General features: G+C 41.3%; 2 protein-coding genes across 6 annotated transcripts in view; both read right to left on the bottom strand.

Annotated features, from left to right (window-relative positions):
* The window catches only part of LOC111154393 (discs large MAGUK scaffold protein 2), a 1,367,735-nt gene that overhangs the window by 231,284 nt on the left and 1,116,661 nt on the right, over positions 1–19,790 (bottom strand). The window lies entirely within an intron of this gene.
* On the bottom strand, positions 10,360–10,904 carry LOC111154459 (protein CEBPZOS-like). The gene has a single exon (XM_022514064.1). It carries the CDS (start codon positions 10,839–10,841, stop codon positions 10,596–10,598), a length of 246 nt encoding a protein of 81 aa, XP_022369772.1. The 5' UTR covers positions 10,842–10,904; the 3' UTR covers positions 10,360–10,595.

Below are 19,790 nucleotides of genomic sequence, written 5' to 3'. Positions count from 1 at the left end.
GATCCCAGGACCCTGGGATCATGACCTGAGCCGAAGGCAGAGGCTTTAACCCACTGAGCCACCCAGGCGCCCTGGATCTACACTCTTTTAAATGACTCACACAACCAAAACCCAGGGCCACTGCCCAGTCAGCAGTCAAGTGTAACAGTGACTTAGTGCTTCTCTCAAAAAGTCTCCAAGTGTCTGCATAAAGGTTGTGAGGATGCAGGGTAACCCGATGGGGATGCCCCCGCGGCCACCTACTCATTCCAGGAGAGGCTGTCCTGGGAGCAGAGGAGTAAGCAGGGCCCTACCACTGTGTGACTTGAGCATCTTGTTCTTAAAAGCTTTGAAGAGGCTTCTGAACATACCCAAAAGACATATTCCAAAAGAATTTAGGGGTCTGACTCTGCAAGGGCAGGATAGAATATAGATTCCCAACCAGCAACTGACAATCAATAAGGAGGCAGGAGAAAACACAGGTCTTAGTCTTTGGGCTCTAACGAACAGGCTGGGTAACTTCCGTCACATTCCATCTGTATTGTACCCTCAGACCCTGCACCCTGTGGACAAGACGGTCTTATTGAAATGAATGACATCCACCTGAATTGTGTCTCAGTAACTAAAATCATTCCTGGTTCCCAAGATCTTACTTTACTCTACAAAAGATCCTACTTTAAATGTGTCCTAATATGTTCAGGACTCTCAGAAACCCTGGGAGATAATTACTACAGTCTACAGAAAGAGAAGTGAGTTTTGGAGAGCCTAGATAGCTTAGGAAAGATCACTGAAGTAGGAAGTAGCAGAACCAGCACTGAACCCAGATCAGAAAAGACCAGTGCTGGTAACCACCACTGTTTCTGCTTATATGTGTCCAGAATTCATAGCCCATGTGAGAATGTAAACTCCCTGAGATCGAAGACTAGGATTACCTTTGAGTCCCTCTCCCAGGTCTCCTCCACTTTTTTGTTAATTAGCAGATTTTAGGATTTTCTTGATTATTGGATTTTAGTGAGATAAGAAGGCCAGAGAAGTTCTACTGACACAAGACCCTTCTCTCCTGCTGCCTAAGTCTCAGCACTCCTAGTGAAGGCTGGACTCACGAGGCCTCTGAAGGGGCGTCTGGGTGGCTCAGTTGGTTAAGCGTCGAACTCTCGGTTTCAGTTCAAGTAATGATCTCATAGGTTGTGGGACTGAGCCCCTTGCTGGCTTCTCTCTCTGTGGGGAGTCTGCTTAAAAGAGTCTCTCCCTCTGACCTTCCCTCCACCCACATGCTTTAAAGTCAATCTTTAAAAAAAAAAAAAAAAAAAAAAAAATCCTCCTTTGCAAAATGCTGATCCCTCCCTTTCAGGTAAAGAAAGAACCCTGGGAGCCTGAGAGTCCTTTCCACATTTACAGTGTCAATCTGTTGATCAGATTAGTCCATTTTAGAACTGAGGTTGGGTACTCAAGGAGAAGTGTGATTAAAAAAAGGTAGCTAGGAGATGGGCCTTTATTTTTTTTATTTTTTATTAAGATTTATTTATTTGAGAGAGAGTGAGCACCAGAGGGAGAGGCACAGGGAGAGGGAATCTCTAGCAGACTCCATGCTAAGCACAGAGCCAGACGTGAGATTGACACCTGAGCTAAAAATAAGAGTTGGGTGTTCAACCAACTGCATTACCCAGACGCCCCAAGGAGCTGGACCTTTAGCCCAAGAGGCATGAGGCTCAGAGTTCAAGGACTTATTTGAAGCCAGCTTTTAGCAGACTTGCATTTACCTACTACTGTGAACATATTATACAGGAAGGAGGCGATGCAGCAGAGCCACAAGCAAGGATGTTAGGACACGGAGACTGCAGAACAAGGTCAGTGTAACTGCCTGAGCCCATGCATTCATTCAATAAACATTTATTATTGAGCAACTAACAGCAGTTTTGCATTTGCATGGTTTCAAAATGCCCAGTTTTCCATTAGTATGATTTAATTAAGTAAGACCTGTTCCCTAACAACATAATTCAAATTTTGATTATCGTGGTATATTAACTATGGGTGAATAAAGTGAAAACTTGCTCCGGTCCACAAATCACTATGTAGTAACAGATGCATACCACCATCGGTGACCTACCATGTCACTTCTCTCAAAGTATGTCGGTCATGGGTCACCGGACACCTGTTGTTCCGTTCACACACAGACAGCAAAACATATAGTCATTTTGCTTCCCTGTGTCCTAGTAATAAACACACAGACATTTTCCCAAAATGGATAACTGAAAGAGGGAATTTGCCAACAAAGATGAGGGCACAGCATACAAAGAGAAAGTGGTAATGGAAGTGAAATTCACATGGAACAGTGGAATTACAGAAGATACAGCTAACAGCAGGCAGTCCGCACTGCCCCCTTTGAGAAAGGACAGATATGCAGCCAGAGGAACCTCGTAAGGGCACACTTCAGAATGTAAGGTGGAAAGTGGTTGGGACGAAAAAGGATGAAGACGTTTCAGAGGGAAAACTTCACATCAAAGGAACTTTCAGAGATATTTTATAACATCGAATGTGAAAAGGATGAAAAGTTGAAAGCTGATTCAGAATTAGAAAAACACAGGACACTTTGCCAAGGCAGAGAAAAGATGCTTGCTCCGTTATCATGTTCTATGAGCAGCAAGAAGAAAAAGGCAAGCGCTATTCGAACGACTCTTTTTTGCAAAGAAATCAAACACTTTAATTTTCAACATTTCTAATACTTCAAATAACACCCTACTGAACAAACATTTGTTTTACTTTTTTCCCCCATTTTTGTAACCAACAAAAAGAGTTTTTAATACTTTGAAAAAAAACTTAAGAGGTCACAATGATAGTTTTCACCATTGATCATTATTAAGATGTCATGTTGACGGTCTCACACTACCATGCCGAGCAAAGACTGCCTGTATTAGGTACCAGGCATCACAAACCACAGTCCTTGGGGCACCTGGGTGGCTCAGTGGGTTAAAGCCTCTGCCTTCGGCTCGGGTCATGATCCCATGGTCCTGGGATCCAGCCCCACGGCGGGCTCTCTGCTCAGCAGGGAGCCTGCTTTCTCCTCTGTCTCTGCCTGCCTCTCTGCCTACTCGTGATCTCTGTCAAATAAATAAATAAGTAAAATATTTAAAAAAACAAAAAACAAAAAACAAAAAAGCCCCACCACAGTCCTTATTTTCTGGGTGGTCTTACAGCAAACAACTTAATTCTAAAAAACCTGCAATCAACTGTTCTACCCTTAATGGGGGTGCTAGCCTAGCTCAGAGCACCCAAAAGGAATTTAGAAGAATTGTGGAAGGCAGATTTGGTTAGGGGGTGGGGGGGATGGAGAGAATAAAGTAACAAAGACGGTGCTGACTAGGGAAGCCCAACATCTGAAGAGAATGCAAATCTTCCAGCCCAGCAAGTCTACTTCCTCACCCCAGAGGCAGCGGGGAGGAGTGACTCTGGGCTGGTTTTTAAACTGGGTGCTAACAGCCCAGTTGTACTGCCAGATACATATTAACTGCCATCAGAATGCAGACCTACAGGTTAAGGTTCCTTTTCAAAAATAACACCGAAACTGGAAAAGCTAACAAATACGGCTCTCAGCCATCTTGTGTGCATAAAGTTTCTTAAAACTAGTGCAAAGTGTTTGAATGCGAATCTCTCTGTCCTCAAAGTCCAGACATGCAAAGTGGCATCTGGTGCTGTGAAAATGTGTGTTCGTAAGGAAATCAAGTCATGGTAGCATAGGAAATGAGGCATCCAGCTTCATGCTCTGGCTGTGATTTTTAAGTCCAAAACATAGATTATGTTGGGTTCCCAACAAAAGATAGGTTTGAATTTTTTATTTATGGTCCCTGCCAAGGAAGGTGTGGGTCTATGTGATAGGCTTGTGGCTGCACCTAGGAACATAGACGTTAGGACGCAGAAGGCCCCTTAGGATTCATCTTGTCCAACCTCTGCATTTAAAACATCAACAACAACAACAACAACAATGAATTTCATCTAGGGATGCCAACTGTCTAGCTCCACAGTCAGATTCCTGCTTTCAACAACAGCTCACATTTACTGAGTATCTGCTGTGTGCCAGCTTTACATACGAAGCATTAGGTCTTCAAATCCTTATAGATCCAGGAAATAGTTACTATTATTACCATTGATTTTGCAGCTGTGGAAACAGGCTTACGTTACTCAGATAATCTAAGCTAACCACAAAGGTTAGAAATCCTGCTTAGAAATCAAGCAGGATGATTTGAGCTGACATTCTTAGCTACTAAGCTAAAGATTGTTAACAAATAACATGTACCTCCCCACCCCCCGCCCCAAATAAGGCAACCATGGTCTTTGTCCCTTAGAAGGTCCTGGAGTGCAGCTTTCCACATGCAACTACTAAACTTTAAACAACCTTATTAAATTAGTAATATAACTCCATTTTTACAGATAATAAAACTGAAGGCACCAAGTTCAGTGGTTTCCCAAGTCTGTATAGTTTGTGATTGGTGAGAGGAGAGTTCAACCCCAAAGTCTATTGGCTCTTTCAGACATGTACCAACCTACCTCCCTGCGTTCCAACTGCACTTTGCCTCGGCAGGCTCTGGCTATTTCAACAGAATGTGTATACATTCATTATCTGATCTGAAATCAGTGTGGATCCAGGCATCTCTGGAACCCATTTAGATCAGCAGCAAGAAATTCACTTTCCTCAATTTCTGTCCGTGAGACACAGTAGCAAGAGTCTGGCAGTTCACATGAGACAGACTTACTAGGAGGTGACCAGTGATTAATTAAGCTCGTGACGTGTGGGTTTGCGGCTGCACTGACAGGGAGGAAGGGAGGATAAACTGCATGCGGTTCCTTTACACCACGGAGAGCAGCAGATAGGAAAACAGAGCAGCCTTAAGACGTCTGCAAGCAGTGGGTGCTGAGAAGTGGCAGGCACTGCTGATCTAGGAAGGGAAAGAGAGGGGAACCTGCCCTCCTCTTTTCCTTTTAATGGCCCCGACTCCCCACGGGCCTGTCAAGAGAAATGGGTCTGAGAAAAGTAGCATGATTCTCACCGCAGCTCCTTAGCCAGTTTCCAGAGGTTTCCAGCATAGCAGGGAGCTGCTTCCCAACTTCAGCTCTGCTCCCCTCCTCCGGGCCAGGCTGAGTAGTACCGGGGTCTAACTCCGCCCTCCCAGCACACACTCCTGCGGATCTTGAGTTGTGGCCAAAGCCTCTTCCGAGTGAGGCAGGTGGGGCCACCTTCTCAGCCTACTGGCAGAGCTTGTTTGAGATGCTTTGCAACACAAAAGGGCCAATTTAAGAGATGGGATTACTTTCTCCAGGCCGTCCTTTTAAAGCAGTAGCAAGGCACTTTCCAGATGTTTCCCTCAGCTTTTTCTTTCTCTTCTCAGCTGACAAGACCTTAGCCCTGGAAAAGGGGAGGAGGCGGTCGCCTGCCGGGGGAGCTTGCTGAAGGGAGGCTGGAAGACTTCTCACCACCGATCCCGTCCCCCCCTCTAGTGAGCTGCTGGTGTTTGAAATGCCACCACGGAAGTGTTGGTCTGGTATCTTCTTTTAAAATGTAGAAGAGAGTAAACAAAGTTCTTTGCTTAGGTCCAGTCTTAGGTCAGCAGGCAGGAGTCTGCCGGCTCCCCTGGGTCAGGAAATGCCTGCTTCAGTGAACCTTTAGGTGGAAAGAGTAGAAAGAGAGGGTTTAAGGAAGCAAATTCACCCTCTACCTCTTTGTGTGGCAACACCAAGTCAAGAAACGAGGTCCCTCCAATCTGAGAACTCAACCCCTTTTCGCATTCCGTTTTAACTGAAAAAAGTCCTAATGCTAACTAAGCTCAGCTGTTGAAAGTTTTTCTTGGTATTTCAGGAGGAATAGCTGAACTTTGGAAATCGGGATAATTTTTATTCTAACCTAGAAGTGTTTTTCAAATGTGCTTAATGACTTAATTTTTATATATGTTGCAATTTCCTTTTTGTTTGGGTATTTTATAGGTACAGGATATAAATGTGAAGCCACAGTGCAGATATTGCTGTTCATGTATTGATTGATTGAGCGTTGCTAAGTGGAGCCCAGACGCTTAAATTTCCTCTCTGAACTACTGATCATTATTGCAGTTCAGTTTAGTATGGCACCGTTCCCCTACCCTGTCTGTTTCTCCCTCAGTCAGCCGTGTGGTGGCCATGGAAACCACCTACTATTTTTCCCTGTCATTTCCTATGGCAAACTTAAAGTGTCCAAGCTAGAAAATCCAATGATGATTTTAAAAACCCAAATAAGAATCAATCAAGCTCACCTAAGATGGGGAGGCATTTCAGTGTAAATGTTTAATTTAAAAAACCTGCTGTACGTGTATTCATCAGAAACAAATTATCACTAGGAAAACAGAACTGAGGGGTTGAATCTGCTCAATTGCTTGAAGATCTAAAAGATGTTCAAAGTGGTTTTCGGGGATAAAATGGAATTATCACTAACACTTTTAAGAAGTCTTGACAGAACGGCTACCCCGACGGGCTTGAAAGCTGTGAGAGTCTCAGAGGTTTTAGGTTGGGTCATGAAACTAAACAGGGTCCACTTAAATCACACCTGTGGGTGTGGGAGGGCCTTTTTCAGTGTGGATTTCTCCCCCTCCACATACAAAAACATTTGGAAGAAAAGTCAAAAATAAATGAATGTTCTTTAAGAGCAGTATTCTCCTGGGGTGCCTGGGTGGCTCAGTGGATTAAAACCTCTGCCTTCGGCTCAGGTCATGATCCCAGGATCCTGGGATGGAGGCCTGCATCAGGCTCTTTGCTCAAAGGGGAGCCTGCTTCCTTCTCTCTCTGCCTCCCTTTGATCTCTGTCAAATAAATAACTAAAATCTAAAAAAAAAAAAAAAAAAAAAAATTAAATTAAAAAAAAAAAGAGCAGTATTCTTCTGATTTATTTTACAATTAGCTGTTGAACCTGCCAATCACAGTTCTGTAGGACGAGGGAGCAAGCTGAAATCAGGAGTCCCTGAGGCAGGAGCTGAGAGTCTAACCAGGAAGACAGATAATCAATGAAACCTCCCAGAAGGATGGGAGCTGAACAATCACAGATCATGTCTCTATTAAGTACAAGTATTTGACCACCATTTTGAAGTCAGTCAGTCACAAGTGGGAGCTGATCCCTAGAGCAAGTGATTATTGAGGATCCTGGCAGACATCACATCGGTCTTAAAAGAGTTCGTTGAGCAGTTTTCATCAAGAATCCTCTTCTGTCTCCAAGCATCTTGAAACCACTGCCCCTTTGGCTTCTTGAAAAAGACAGTAATGACACCTGAGATGAAAACTCTCTTCATGCCCACAAATGCCAGTCTTATCTCAGACCAGCGTTTTCTCTCTTCCCAATTACCCACATGGACAGAAGATAATCGCAAAACAGGTCTCCCACCATGGTGAAGTGATTCTACTCTTTCTAGTAGAGAAATTTGGGTTTGTAAGAACCAAGACCCTCCATTTCCTCTGCTCAGTGAAGTTGAGATTCCATGTTCAAATTGGCAGTCTTATTTTCACAGCTTCTACATGGACAATCTCACCGAACCTGACCAATAAATCTACTCATTCCCAGGTTGAGATTGCTGGGGGACAGGTTTTGAGTGTAATGCTGATTAGTAAGCCACCCAGGACCCTATGCACAGATGGGAGGGACCCAAGGACTAACTTGAGTGTCATTCACAGGCATCACCAGCTGGTCCTTCCCCCGCCTTCCACTCCCACAACCCTGGGCTAATGTGGAGTGCAGTAATGAGGTTTATAGGCACACTAATACAACAGGATGCTTTTTTACTGCAGCAATGCAAACACTGACATGTGGAAGGCCTGGAATGCTCATCGCCATTTGCTTCTTTTTGCCCCTCTGCTGGCTGCCTCTTCCTCCCCAGAACTCCCAAGATTTCTCTATGGCTTTTCCAAAGCTCCCAGATTCCTCTGCTACTCAAAAGTCTTTCTGATTCTAGTATCTTCCATGCGAAATAGAAAAAAGGGTGAGGGGACTGGGGTGAAAGACTATCAAATTTGGAATTTGATTTAAAACTTAAAACTGAGACTTGGTTTTATTCCCAACTTGGGCAGATGCAGATGGATGATTTTAGCCGAATCACTCACTTTAGTTTTTCAGCTGTCAAACTGCATATTTAATGAGATCAAATAAGAGGAAGTGCTCTGGAGAGTGAAAAATGGCAGATGCCACAGAACTATTATGTGATAGTTGAAGTCATACCATAGTTTCGAGAAGGTTTCAGACAAAAATCATGGATTTAGCAGGCATAAAGTCTTTGCTTAATGGCATCACGGTTTTCCTAATAATCTAAGCTAAAAACTTTATCCTCAAACCTTGATTCCACATCTAACCAAGACACCCACAAACGCCATAAATTGATGAGAGAAATCCCATCAATTCTACCTCTAAAGCATCTCTGTAGTTTGTAAATCCTTCTTTGTTGCCGCCATTGGCATGAATGAAGCTCTCTCCAACTGGGTCCCTCCCCTCTAATCTCACCTTCCCTCCAAGCATTAGATAAACTAGCTGTCAGAGAACTCTTCATAAAATGGCCACCTGATGTTGTCTCTTCTCTTAAAATCTTTTGCAGACTCCTCACCAACTACAGCATGGAGCCTGTATTTTTAGTGAAGCATGTTACCGCTTCACAAGCTTGTTCTTCTGTTAGCCTCTCTTTTCACTGTCTTCTTCCATGAAAATTCATGACTTTTCACAGAAAGCTCTTTCTTCCCTTCCATCCACTCACTTCATACATTCTTCTAAGGCACATTCAAACACTGCTGCCTCTAGGAATCTTCCTGAACTTCACAGATGGAGTTAATGACAAACCTGCTCTTTCTGCCTATGTCTTATTGCAGAATTTCTCATATCACCCTCTAATATTTTAGATCCTTCTTCACCTGAAGTTACCACTGGTATGACCCAAGGCAGCATTTCTGATGGCCTGGCTTTACTAAAACACGAAGGACAGCACAAATCCCTGGGCACATCTGACAGCTCTGAGGCAAGGAGCCAAACCTACCTTACTTTCGGTAACGGCCTATGTCATAATGGCAACACCCTTGGTTTAAGCCTGAATCACAGACTCCTCTTCTATGAAAGAGATTTAGTTCCTGGAAACCCATTCTTCCACTTGAATGAACTTAAACCTGAAGGGAATGGGGACTTCAGAGCCTGTGTATCAGTGATGGCAAAGTAGTAATTTACAGTTACTTGCCCAGGAATAAATTAAGGTTGGTAGAATGTTGTTGCCTTCATTCCCTTCTTACTTTCTATAATGCAGGAGTGATTGTTGTGACTTGCAGGTAGGTAGCTTCTAAGGTACTCTACCATGAACATCTCTGAATAAAGTATTTTAGACAGGGCTAGGTTAGGAACAGTTCCATCCACGAGAGAGGTATGTACATCTATAGTACACACTAGAGGTATGTACATCATTCTTACAGATCAAGTTAGAAGGCTCAAATTTTTTGCCCTAGTCTTATTCACTCAGTGCCATAAAGGGTAGTATTAAAAGTTATTCTGCAAATGATTCTAAATACAAAGTCTGATGCTACATAGTTTCCACTCAGATCCAAAGCCAAAAAGGGGAAAGGGGACCTTAAGTGGCAGAAGTTTCCAGTGGCACTTAAGTGACAATGAATGAATCAACAAAAGAGATGGGTGGAGTTTTCCAAACACATGTCAAACAATAACAACCTCTGAGTTGGGATAGCCCAAGCTTTCCTAAAAAAGAAACATCCCAAAACTCCCCAGATTAATCATACCTGGTCATAAAGGAATTATGCTTCCTCAGCCCCTGAGGCCTAGCACTGACACCCTGGGACCTGGGGACAGATTATGTTTAGCAGGAATTGCCAAAACTGACTATAAATCATATCACTTTGCCTCAAGTTCTCCAAACCAGCCTAACCAGTCTTCACTATCCTCTGTGAGCTCAAAAAATAACAGATCGCCACTCTCAGTGCTGCAGATAAGGAACTCAGCTGTAGGCAATTAGATGGAACTTCCAGGCTTTTAGAATTCATTCTGGATAAAGTAAAATCAGCAGACTTTATACACCTTAGTGATCAGATGCTTTACAGTGATGCTGTATTACCCATTTCTACACAGATTCATTAACCGCGAAATGAACACCTGACCATTCAAATATATCTTCATGTCAAATCAGAAACCATGCAACTTGTATGAGACAATTAAATAGCTTTATAGAACCAAAAATAAAACAAAACTTTTTTCTTTAAATCATAGAAACAATGCAAATTTATTATGGAAAAAGATTTTTTAAAGAAACAAATATTTGAACAAAATAGATATTACCATCTGAGGCCAATCATTGTATTTTAGTGATTTCCTTCCATGAATTTTTTTTTCCTTTCTTCTCCTAGTCTTTTATTTGTTAAACAGTAATCTTTAACAATAAATGCCAAAGGAAAGCAACAAACAAAAGCAGGGATTTGAATAATAGATGGGAAATGACTGTGAGCCATGAAAGACCAGAAGTTTCTGTTTTCTTCTGTGGGGCCAGGAGTCCACAATGTGGTGTGCTCATCTTTCTTTTCCCCCACAAAGGTCAGAAACAGCTTAGATGGGAGGCTGAACGCGATGACTGGTCCTAATTTTTGCTATTCAACCATTTTTCTTGATCTTGCTCTCTGACTCCATACATTCCAGACTGTTCAATGGATTTGTAATAAACTTCCAAGATGAAGGGAAATTTCTTGCTCATCATTTGCCTGAAATCTTGGCTTGTGTTCATCTTATTAAATAAAAAATATGCTCCAAAAACGCCCAAGAGTTCAGCTACTAAAACTCCTTTAAAGATCTTCTTTGCCACTGGTTCCATAGTGCGGGCCATCATATAATCAACAGGCAGGTGAGTGGGTGGGGAGAACTGTTTTGCTGTTTACGATGCTGTACCTGAGGAGCTGGCACACCACCTTCCATGAATTTTTTTTAAAGAAAGCTGAGGTCATACCGTACACAAAAAAATTTGCACTTTACTATTGCATTTTCTATAACTGCACACATTTTCCTATGTTCTAAAAGCTCTTTGTCTAGAGCATTTTAATGATTCCTTAAAACTTTAGTGAAGACATGTAGTATAAATTATTTAACCATTTTCTCTTTGTTGAAAGTTTATGACATAATATTTCAACATTTAAGACTGGATACTTAAGCTATTACATTTATGATATTGCCAAATAATTCAGATGACTAAACAGACATTAGCAAGAGTCAGAAACACTTACATAAGTCATTATGTATAAACTAGTAGTTACGAGTGTATTCGTTGGAGTTAGCATACTGTGACTTCAGTCTAGTTCTGCCTCATCTAGGTGCTGTCTCCATTTTCTTACCCAATAAATGAGAAAAAAGAATGTACCACCTGATAGAGTTGTCATTAAATTAGTGTCTTAAAAGCACTAAGCCTAGCATCTGCCACACAACAGTCAATAAATTTTAGCTATTTAAAACCAATTACTGATGTTATTAGTACTTTGTTATTATTTGATACTTACTATTAGTAATTATTATTACTAGTAACTTGTTATTATTATTTACAATTTGACTTTGCTGTGGCAATGTTGTCAGAAGAGACCAAATAGCACTTACTGAGTAATTTAGATCTAAGCGATTATTTATTTTTTTTTAAAGATTTTATTTATTTGACAGAGAGAGATCACAAGTAGGCACAGAGAGAGAGAGAGAGAGTAGAGAGAGAGAGAGAGAAAGGAGGAAGCAGGCTTCCTGCCGAGCAGAGAGCCCAATGCTGGACTTGATGCCAGAACTCTGAGATCATGACCTGAGCCGAAGGCAGAGGCTTAACCCACTGAGCCACCCAGGTGCCCAATCTAAGTGATTCTTTAAAGATGCATTCATTTAAGGAAAAAGTCATTTTGTATTTTGGGATGTGATTCCAGAAGGCAGGGACAGAAAGCTCTTTTTTGGAAAAGAATCCAGTAATGGTGGGTGCAATCACCATTTAAGCAAAACATACAATCTCAAGGTTGGTAGGGAGCTCAAGGGTAATTCTGTGTAACATCTCCCTCACTCCAACCAAATGCCTGCTGAACTTGGACTATTCTTGACTGTCTCTCACACTGGGCAAATTCTTACTACCATGGTAGGTTTTATACTTCGAAAATCCATTTAATATTGAACAAACAGATGTTTCCTATAACTTGAACATGTAATACTAAACTCACAGGTAACCCCATACAAGCTTTAACCCTGAAATTTGAATACAGTACTATGAAGGGGATCACGAACAAGTTCTAGAGGATTTCTTTTAAAGTTTAAAAGAGATTGGTGACAGCCCAAAGGCAATAAAACCAAGACTGCATTACTCACACTTTGTGAAAAATTGAAAAGATTTATGTATTCATGATCCTGTGTGCTTGCAAATGGAATAATCTAAAATAAAAGTAAGCTTAATGATTTTTTTCCTCAGGAAAAAAGTGTCTAAAGCTAGAATTCTAAAAAGTCTCCTTTAAAGTTGAGATGGAAGCTCTTTCATGGTTTCCTGTTTTATCTGGGGAGCAGAATATGGGAGAGGCAGCTGTGGGACAAGTTTTGTCTGCATTTGCAAGCTTGCAGCTCGCCTTCTGAGGGCATCTCCTTCTCCATAACTGAACCACTTTCTGCATGAAACCGAATACATAGAAACATTCAGAAACTGACATCAAATACCTTGATAAACAGGGGCTATAAGAGTCACTAAAGCCATCAATAGAACTTAACAAAATTCATCATCTCTCAATACTGTGGATCATAAATAAAGATTTGCATTAGTTATCAGGCATACTTGACTGTCCCATTACTGGAAAAGTGTAGTTTCTTTGCATGAAGATTATCTGACTGTATTTGCTATTATATTTCTATTGGTCGTCTCTAGCACAGAAGCTGGCAAGTAGCTGGTCCTCAATAAATGTTCAGTAGGCTTGATGTGGGAAACAAAGGCAGAAGAGATATAATTAAATTTCCTTACTACCTACAGACCATTGACAAGTCCTTGAAATGGGCAGGATGATACTCCTTTAGGGATTCAACTGCCTTGATGTTGACACTTGGCTAAGGGCAAAAGGCAATCCTAGACTAACCTCCCTCCCCTGCCCCCTTAGGATTCTGTAAGACTACTTTAACATATAAAAAGTCTTTTGAAAACTTCCTTTATCTCTACCCCCGCCCCCCCCAGATACATGTTGGCAATCATCCCCCAAGCATTTGGTCCACCATATACATCTGAAGGGTCTCATGATTAAGGTTTTATTAGACGGTAATAAATGACCTTTTCCCAACAACAGCTAGCCTCTCAAGGTCCTAGAAACCTTGCTTCCAAAATTCCTTACAGACTTAATGCTATCTCTTTAAAGCCTTCCCAATTTGAAGGTATAAAATGGTCCACTCCCCATGACCCCAGTGCAGCTCCTTCTGCCCACGGTTCCTGTTCCTATGCTTTAATAAAACCACCTTTTTGCATCAAAGACGTCTCAAGAATTCTTTCTTGGCTGTCGGCTTCTAACCATAACACCCTTCCCACATCAGGCTGACTGTCCATCCTGAAAGGTGAGAGATAAATGTCCAGTCCCTCCAATACCTGGTTACCGTGGTAGCCACTGAAATACTGGAGGACTGCCACTTACTTTCTTGGTCTCTTTCTCCCCTCCACTGCCATCACTTCTTTCCTCCAGGCTCACCATCCCCAGTTCCTGCCATCTTTTCTTATAACCCACAATTTCAAACATATTCATCCAAGGAATGTGCTTTAGTTTGTGTGTAAAGAGGAAAAGATCTAACTTTAGATCTCTAAGTCAGAAGAAGCTCCCATGCTATTTTTGGAGGTCACAGTGAACATGTATCTGGGCAACATTCTTTGAGAGTAGTGTTTTTCAAATTGTAAATCACAACCCATAAGAGGGTTGTGAAACCAACTGATTATATATCATGACCAATATTTTTCTTTAAAAAAAAGAGTAGAGGGGTGCCTGGGTGGCTCAGTGGGTTAAAGCCTCTGCCTTGGGCTCAGGTCATGATCCCCGGGTCCTGAGATCGAGCCCCACATCAGGCTCTCTGCTTAGCAGGGAGCCTGCTTCCTCCTCTCTCTCTCTGCCTACTTGTGATCTCTGTCTGCCAAATAAATAAATAAAATCTTAAAAAAAAGAGTAGAAAATATCAGAAGGCTTTGCACAGAGTTCAAGAATATTAGTTCATGAAGTTTTTTTTTTTTTGAAATTTTTAAAAAAGATTTTATTTATTTATTTGACAGAGAGAGATCACAAGTAGGCAGAGGGGCAGGCACGGGGTGGGGGGGGTGGGGGGGGGGGGGGTGGGGAAGCAGGCACCCTGCTGAGCAGAGAGCCTGATGTGGGGCTCAATCCCAGGATGCTGGGATCATGACCTGAGCCGAAGGCAGAGGCTTTAACCCACTGAGCCACCTAGGTGCCCTGTGCATGAAGTTTTAATTTTTAAATTAAATTACATATAAATATACATATTTGTCTGCCCACACACATTCAGGGCATCATACAAGGTGTGCAGAATTTAACCTAGGAATTAGCTTCTACTCAGCTGCTTGTCCTGGTGTCTTGGTGCAGGGCTCAAACTACACCAATATAGTAAGAGATTTTGTGCACGTGTGCCCTGAATTTTAAAGTAAATATGTTTCTTTTTTTTCTTTTTTTTTTTAAAAAGATTTTATTTATTTATTTGACAGACAGAGATCACAAGTAGGCAGAGAGGCAGGCAGAGAGAGAGGGGGAAGCAGGCTCCCTGCTGAGCAAAGAGCCCGATGCAGGACTTGATCCTAGGGCCCTGAGATCATGACCTGAGCCAAAGGCAGAGGCTTAACCACTGAGCCACCCAGGTGCCCCAGTAAATATGTTTTTGACCTAATCTTTTCCCATAATTAGGTTTCAAGACACATGTTCTCTTAAAGATAAATCATTTCTAAGTATAAATATATCTCTATTGTGAAAGCATATGCGAACATAACCCTCCCCATGCCCATGATTTGTTTTTACAGTCACATTCTTTGTTACCAGCTTGTTTGCCACTAGAACTTGAGAATGATTGGCGGAAATGAGACATAGGGTGTTTTTCCCTTTCTGAGTAGACAAAGTCCCCCAAATTTGAGATCCACTCATTTCACAGACAGAACGACTGAGGTCCAGGAGATGAAACGGTTGACTAATCAAGATTAGCAAAGATACTTGGACAGTTCAAGTTCAAGTCTCAGCTCTTACACTGTCTGGCCAGGTACCCTATGCCAGATTACTTAGATGTTCCGTCAGTGTCCTCAAAGGAGAATATAATACTATATAAATGTTTGTTTTTATTCTTATTCTTCTTAAAACTCAACATACTCACTAATTAGCCAAATGGACCAACCAAATGAGGGCAACTTTATACAACTATTCTGATAGGTGTTTTCAGGTACAGAGGTCTCTTGCAAAGACAGACATTTTGGAACACCTTTCTTTGGGATGATTGGACATTTATTTATTTTGAAGATTGGATATTTATCTGTTTGACTGGCATTTGACTTTTTAGTTACCAATGGTATTCACAAAGGTCCTATTTCTTTCTGCATATGGCACAGGTTAATAAATAAAAGAAAGGCTGAAACATCCCAGTAAAAAAATCAGTTATGCCTATGATTTGCTCCTGTTTCATTTCATCTAGTTTTGAAAATGTACTTACTTTCTACAGTGCCTGTTAAACTAAAGTATTGCAAAGAAGAAGAAAAAGAAGGAGCGGGGGAGAGGAGGGGATGAGGAGGAAGTGGCAGGAGGAGGAGGAAGAGGAGGAGAAGATGAAGGAGAGAGAGAAGAGAGGAGAAGAAAAAAGGGAGAAGGACAAGAAGAAGGAGAAGGGAAAAAAGCAACCAAACTTGAAGAACAGCTATGTTTAGCTCATGATGCTGAGAAGACAACAATGTAAGGGTAAATCAGAGTATAGCAAAGTGATTCCAATGCACCCTGATGCTGGCTAATTACTTCTCTATAGATGGTGTTCAATTTACTGAGCATCTGTGCATGACAGAATTTGGGACACTGTGGGTGGTACAATTTCAAGATACCTACATAACTCGAAAAACAGAAGTCCATCTCAAGCATCATTTTATTAGGTGAAATAAAATATAAGTACAAAATCTCACTTTGTAATTAAGTGATGAATCACATTTTTGAGCCCCCAAACCCACACCTCCTTAAATGAATGTAAATAAACAAATCAGGCCATAGAAAGTGTGCCTTTTCAAGAATAAGATTTATTTTTTATTTAAAAGATTTTATTTATTTATTTGACAGAGAGAGACAGCGAGAGAGGGAACACAAGGAAGGGGAGTGTGAGAAGGAGAAGCAGGCTTCCTGCTGAGCAGAGAGCCCAATGCAGGGCTCATTCCCAGGACCCTGGGATCATGACCTGAGCCAAAGGCAGACACTTAATGGCTGAGCCACCCAGGCATCCCAAGAATAAGATTTAGAACAAGAAAGCTTAGAAGAGAGATGACACAGTGATTCTGGTTAAGATTCTTTACCTCTCGGATTTTAGGTGTGAGGTGGAATACACTTTATATGACTCCTTTAACAGGTAAAATTGTAATGGGATTAGTTTTTACTCTAACTCCTACAATTTCCTATTGAAAATACAAATTTTCATGAAGAAAAAGTGGATAGAGTGGAAGAAAATCAATTAATCAGACCAAAAGAGATGAGAGGGTTTGTCAAGAAATGAAATTTCATATTGATTGATCCAATTTTTTTTTTTAACCATGCTTTGATTAATGGCAGAAGTTGTCCTCCTCTCTTGGATCTCTGCTTTTAAAACTCCCCCTTTCTCTTGGATTTAAAAGACTTATTTTCTACTTAAGATGCATTTCAAGTAACAATATATTCGGTGGCAAGGTACTGCAAAGTACACTGTCTCAGGGAACACTGACTGGAAAAGGAGAAGAAATGGAACTGTATGCTTGCTTGGTCCATAGTCAAATCTAGATAGCTGTTAAATGAATGATTAACTGAACAATGAATAGATGAATAATTAAATTCATAGTTAGGAATAACAGATTCTTCAAAATAGTACTGCTGCAACTTTGGGGTTTCAAGTTATATTTTGATCCATTCCTTTGACATTCAATAATTTATTTCGTACTTTCTTCATATAAGGCAGCATTCTAGGTGTTGTATATATGTGATCTCAAGACTTTCCAGCAATTTAGTTCAGGAAATTACTAGCTGTCTTTCATCTCTTCCTGGTTCTCTTAGTCTCTGGAGCTTTCACCTTGGCCATTCCACCTAATCTGCCAATTTTCTCATCTACAAAAATAGGACAGTAATGTCTGCTCTATCTACATCACAGTGTTGTAAAGAATGATTAGTTTGGGAAATGCCTCGGGAAACACAGTAAAGGTGTAAGTACACATTATACTACAAATTGGCAGTAGATCACGGTGGTAAAGAGCAAAGGCTCTGGATATAGCCTGCCTAGATGTGAATCCCTGTTCCTCAATTACTGGTGTGCTGTTTTGGCCAAGATACTTAACCTCTCATCCTTCAGTTTTCTCAAGTGGAAAAAGACTAGTAACAGTACTGACCTGTATTAGTTGGCTTGGGCTGCTATACAAAATGCTATACATTTTGGTAGCTTAAACAACAGAAACTTGTTTAATCCTAGGTCTAGAGGCTAGGAGCTCGAGATCAGGATAGCAGCGTGGTCGGGTTCTGGTGAGTGCTCTCTTCTGGCTTGCAGATGACTGCCTGCTCACTGGTGCTCACATGCCTTTTCCTCAGTGTGTCTATGTAGGAAGAGAAAGCTCTCTGGGGTCTCATCTTATGAAGACGCTAATCCCATCATGAGGGGCCCTACTCTCATGACCTCTTCTAAGCCTAATTATCTCCCAAGCCCCCTCTCTAATACTACCACATTGGGAGTTAGGACTTCAATATATGAATTTAAGGGGGCACAATTCAGTCCTTAGCATGACTTCATAAGGCTGTTATGAGGATTATGCACATTAATCTGCTTATAGCCCTTTAAGCAGTGGCCAGCAGTTGGTGAGTTCCCAGGAAATTGTTTGCTGTTGTTGTGTCTAGAGCCAAGTGAATAAAGAGGGCGGCCATTTACTTTATAAAGCAGATTGTTTAGTAACAGCTTATAGATAATTTTTAGAAATCAAATTCAGTGATCTTTAATCTCTGGGTGTTTTATGTAAAGGCATTCTTAAATATGTCAACACAACTGAATACGCAATCATTTAGAAGACCTCAGGGATCTTTCTTTTCTGTTTCCTGACTCTTCACAGTCCTCCTCTGAGGACTCCAGCTGGCTCATCTCTGGGAAGTTTCTCCCCATAAAGCACCTCCTCCATCTTTGTTCCATTTTCTGTGTTGATGACATGGGCAAAGGAGAGTAGGGAGTGGAGGTGAGCTTAGTATCTCTAACCACACCTCCCTAACCATGGAAGACCAGGGTTACTCAAAGCAGCTCTATTTTAAATGAAGACTTTGCTCAGAGTCTTGTATTTGAAATGGTTACTTAGAGGGCAACTAGTCAAACTGCATCCAATATAATGGTCTCTACTCAAACAATCCTGTTTTCATACTTAAATTATGGAGACCTCACTATAAAACAGGACAGTTCTTTTTGCTTTTGAATAATTCCATAATGAGAAAATTATTTTTTATTGTGAGTTGAAACTGACTTCCCTAAAACACCTACCCACTGGTCTTAAATATATCTTCTATATTGTAGTGTTGGATAGATAACAGGTTTCTAAATGGTTAGGTGAACTGAATTGGTTCTTGAAGTGTTCTTCTGGACTGTGAATTTTCCCATCTTCTCTTCTTCTAGTGATGCTGTCCCACAAAACATCCTACAGTATCCTATGTGTTCCATGTCTTTCATTGTCCTATAGTGATACTGTCCTTTTTTATTCTTCACTTCTATGTGTGTCCCTTTGCTTTGTGCTGTCAGCAGCTCCATATTCAGAGGAAGATAATAGAGGGAGTTAGAGGCTGGCATTGAGTAGTCTATGGAAAAGGGTCAGTGATGATACCAAATCTCTTCCTCCTTATCCTTCTGTGAGAAAGGAAGTTCAGATCAAGTTCAGATTCCAAAGAGTCTGTTTTCCATGGGGTTTAAACATACACCATCACAAATTATATCCTTCTGCTCTTTAACCCCAGCCAGCTACCATTACAATGTTTACCAGAACCCACATTAGCAAACTACTTACTGTGCACATTAATGCTATAATTTACCGATTTAGGCTGCTTGGAGATGATGTGATGTGCAGCACATAGTCAAGACCCCCCCCCAACCCCCGCCCCGACCTATTAACATTTTAAAGAAGGTAGGCTTAGCAAGCCCTGAAGGTTGTTCACCAAATGCACACATTACTTACACGTGGATTATCATCCACATGAAATGTACTTGTCTTAAGACAGTGCAGCTGGGTTGGCTGTGTTTTCCTAAGAGCATTAGGCAGAAAATCTTGGAAATAATTTGAATTTGGTCCCACTTTCTTTCTGCTCAAAGCAGGAGTTACGGTCAGTCTGGGAACCTATGCTCTCTACAAAGAGGGACAGAATTCTAAGTCATCAGCTCTCACTAAAGTTGTCATCACCTTCCTCAACCTTCTGAAATCTGCTCTCCTCAGAGGTTCCCGATCCCCCCAAATGACTGGGCATCATATCCTAATGATGAAGTCTTGTCAAGTCTACTTCTTCAGTAGTTCTCTGGCTGCATGGCAACACCCTCATTTTCTCTCACCTAGAACATGACATAACCTCTTGACTTTACTCTGATC

Source organism: Enhydra lutris, unplaced genomic scaffold, assembly GCF_002288905.1.
Source record: "Enhydra lutris kenyoni isolate GAN:26980312 unplaced genomic scaffold, ASM228890v2 scaffoldscaffold37, whole genome shotgun sequence".
NCBI lineage: Eukaryota > Metazoa > Chordata > Mammalia > Carnivora > Mustelidae > Enhydra > Enhydra lutris.
This window is presented reverse-complemented; position numbering and strand designations above follow the sequence as displayed.

Bases quoted from the DNA above. Each gene is read 5' to 3' on its own strand.
- LOC111154459 (XM_022514064.1), bottom strand. From the start codon at position 10,841: ATGATGGCCCGCACTATGGAACCAGTGGCAAAGAAGATCTTTAAAGGA.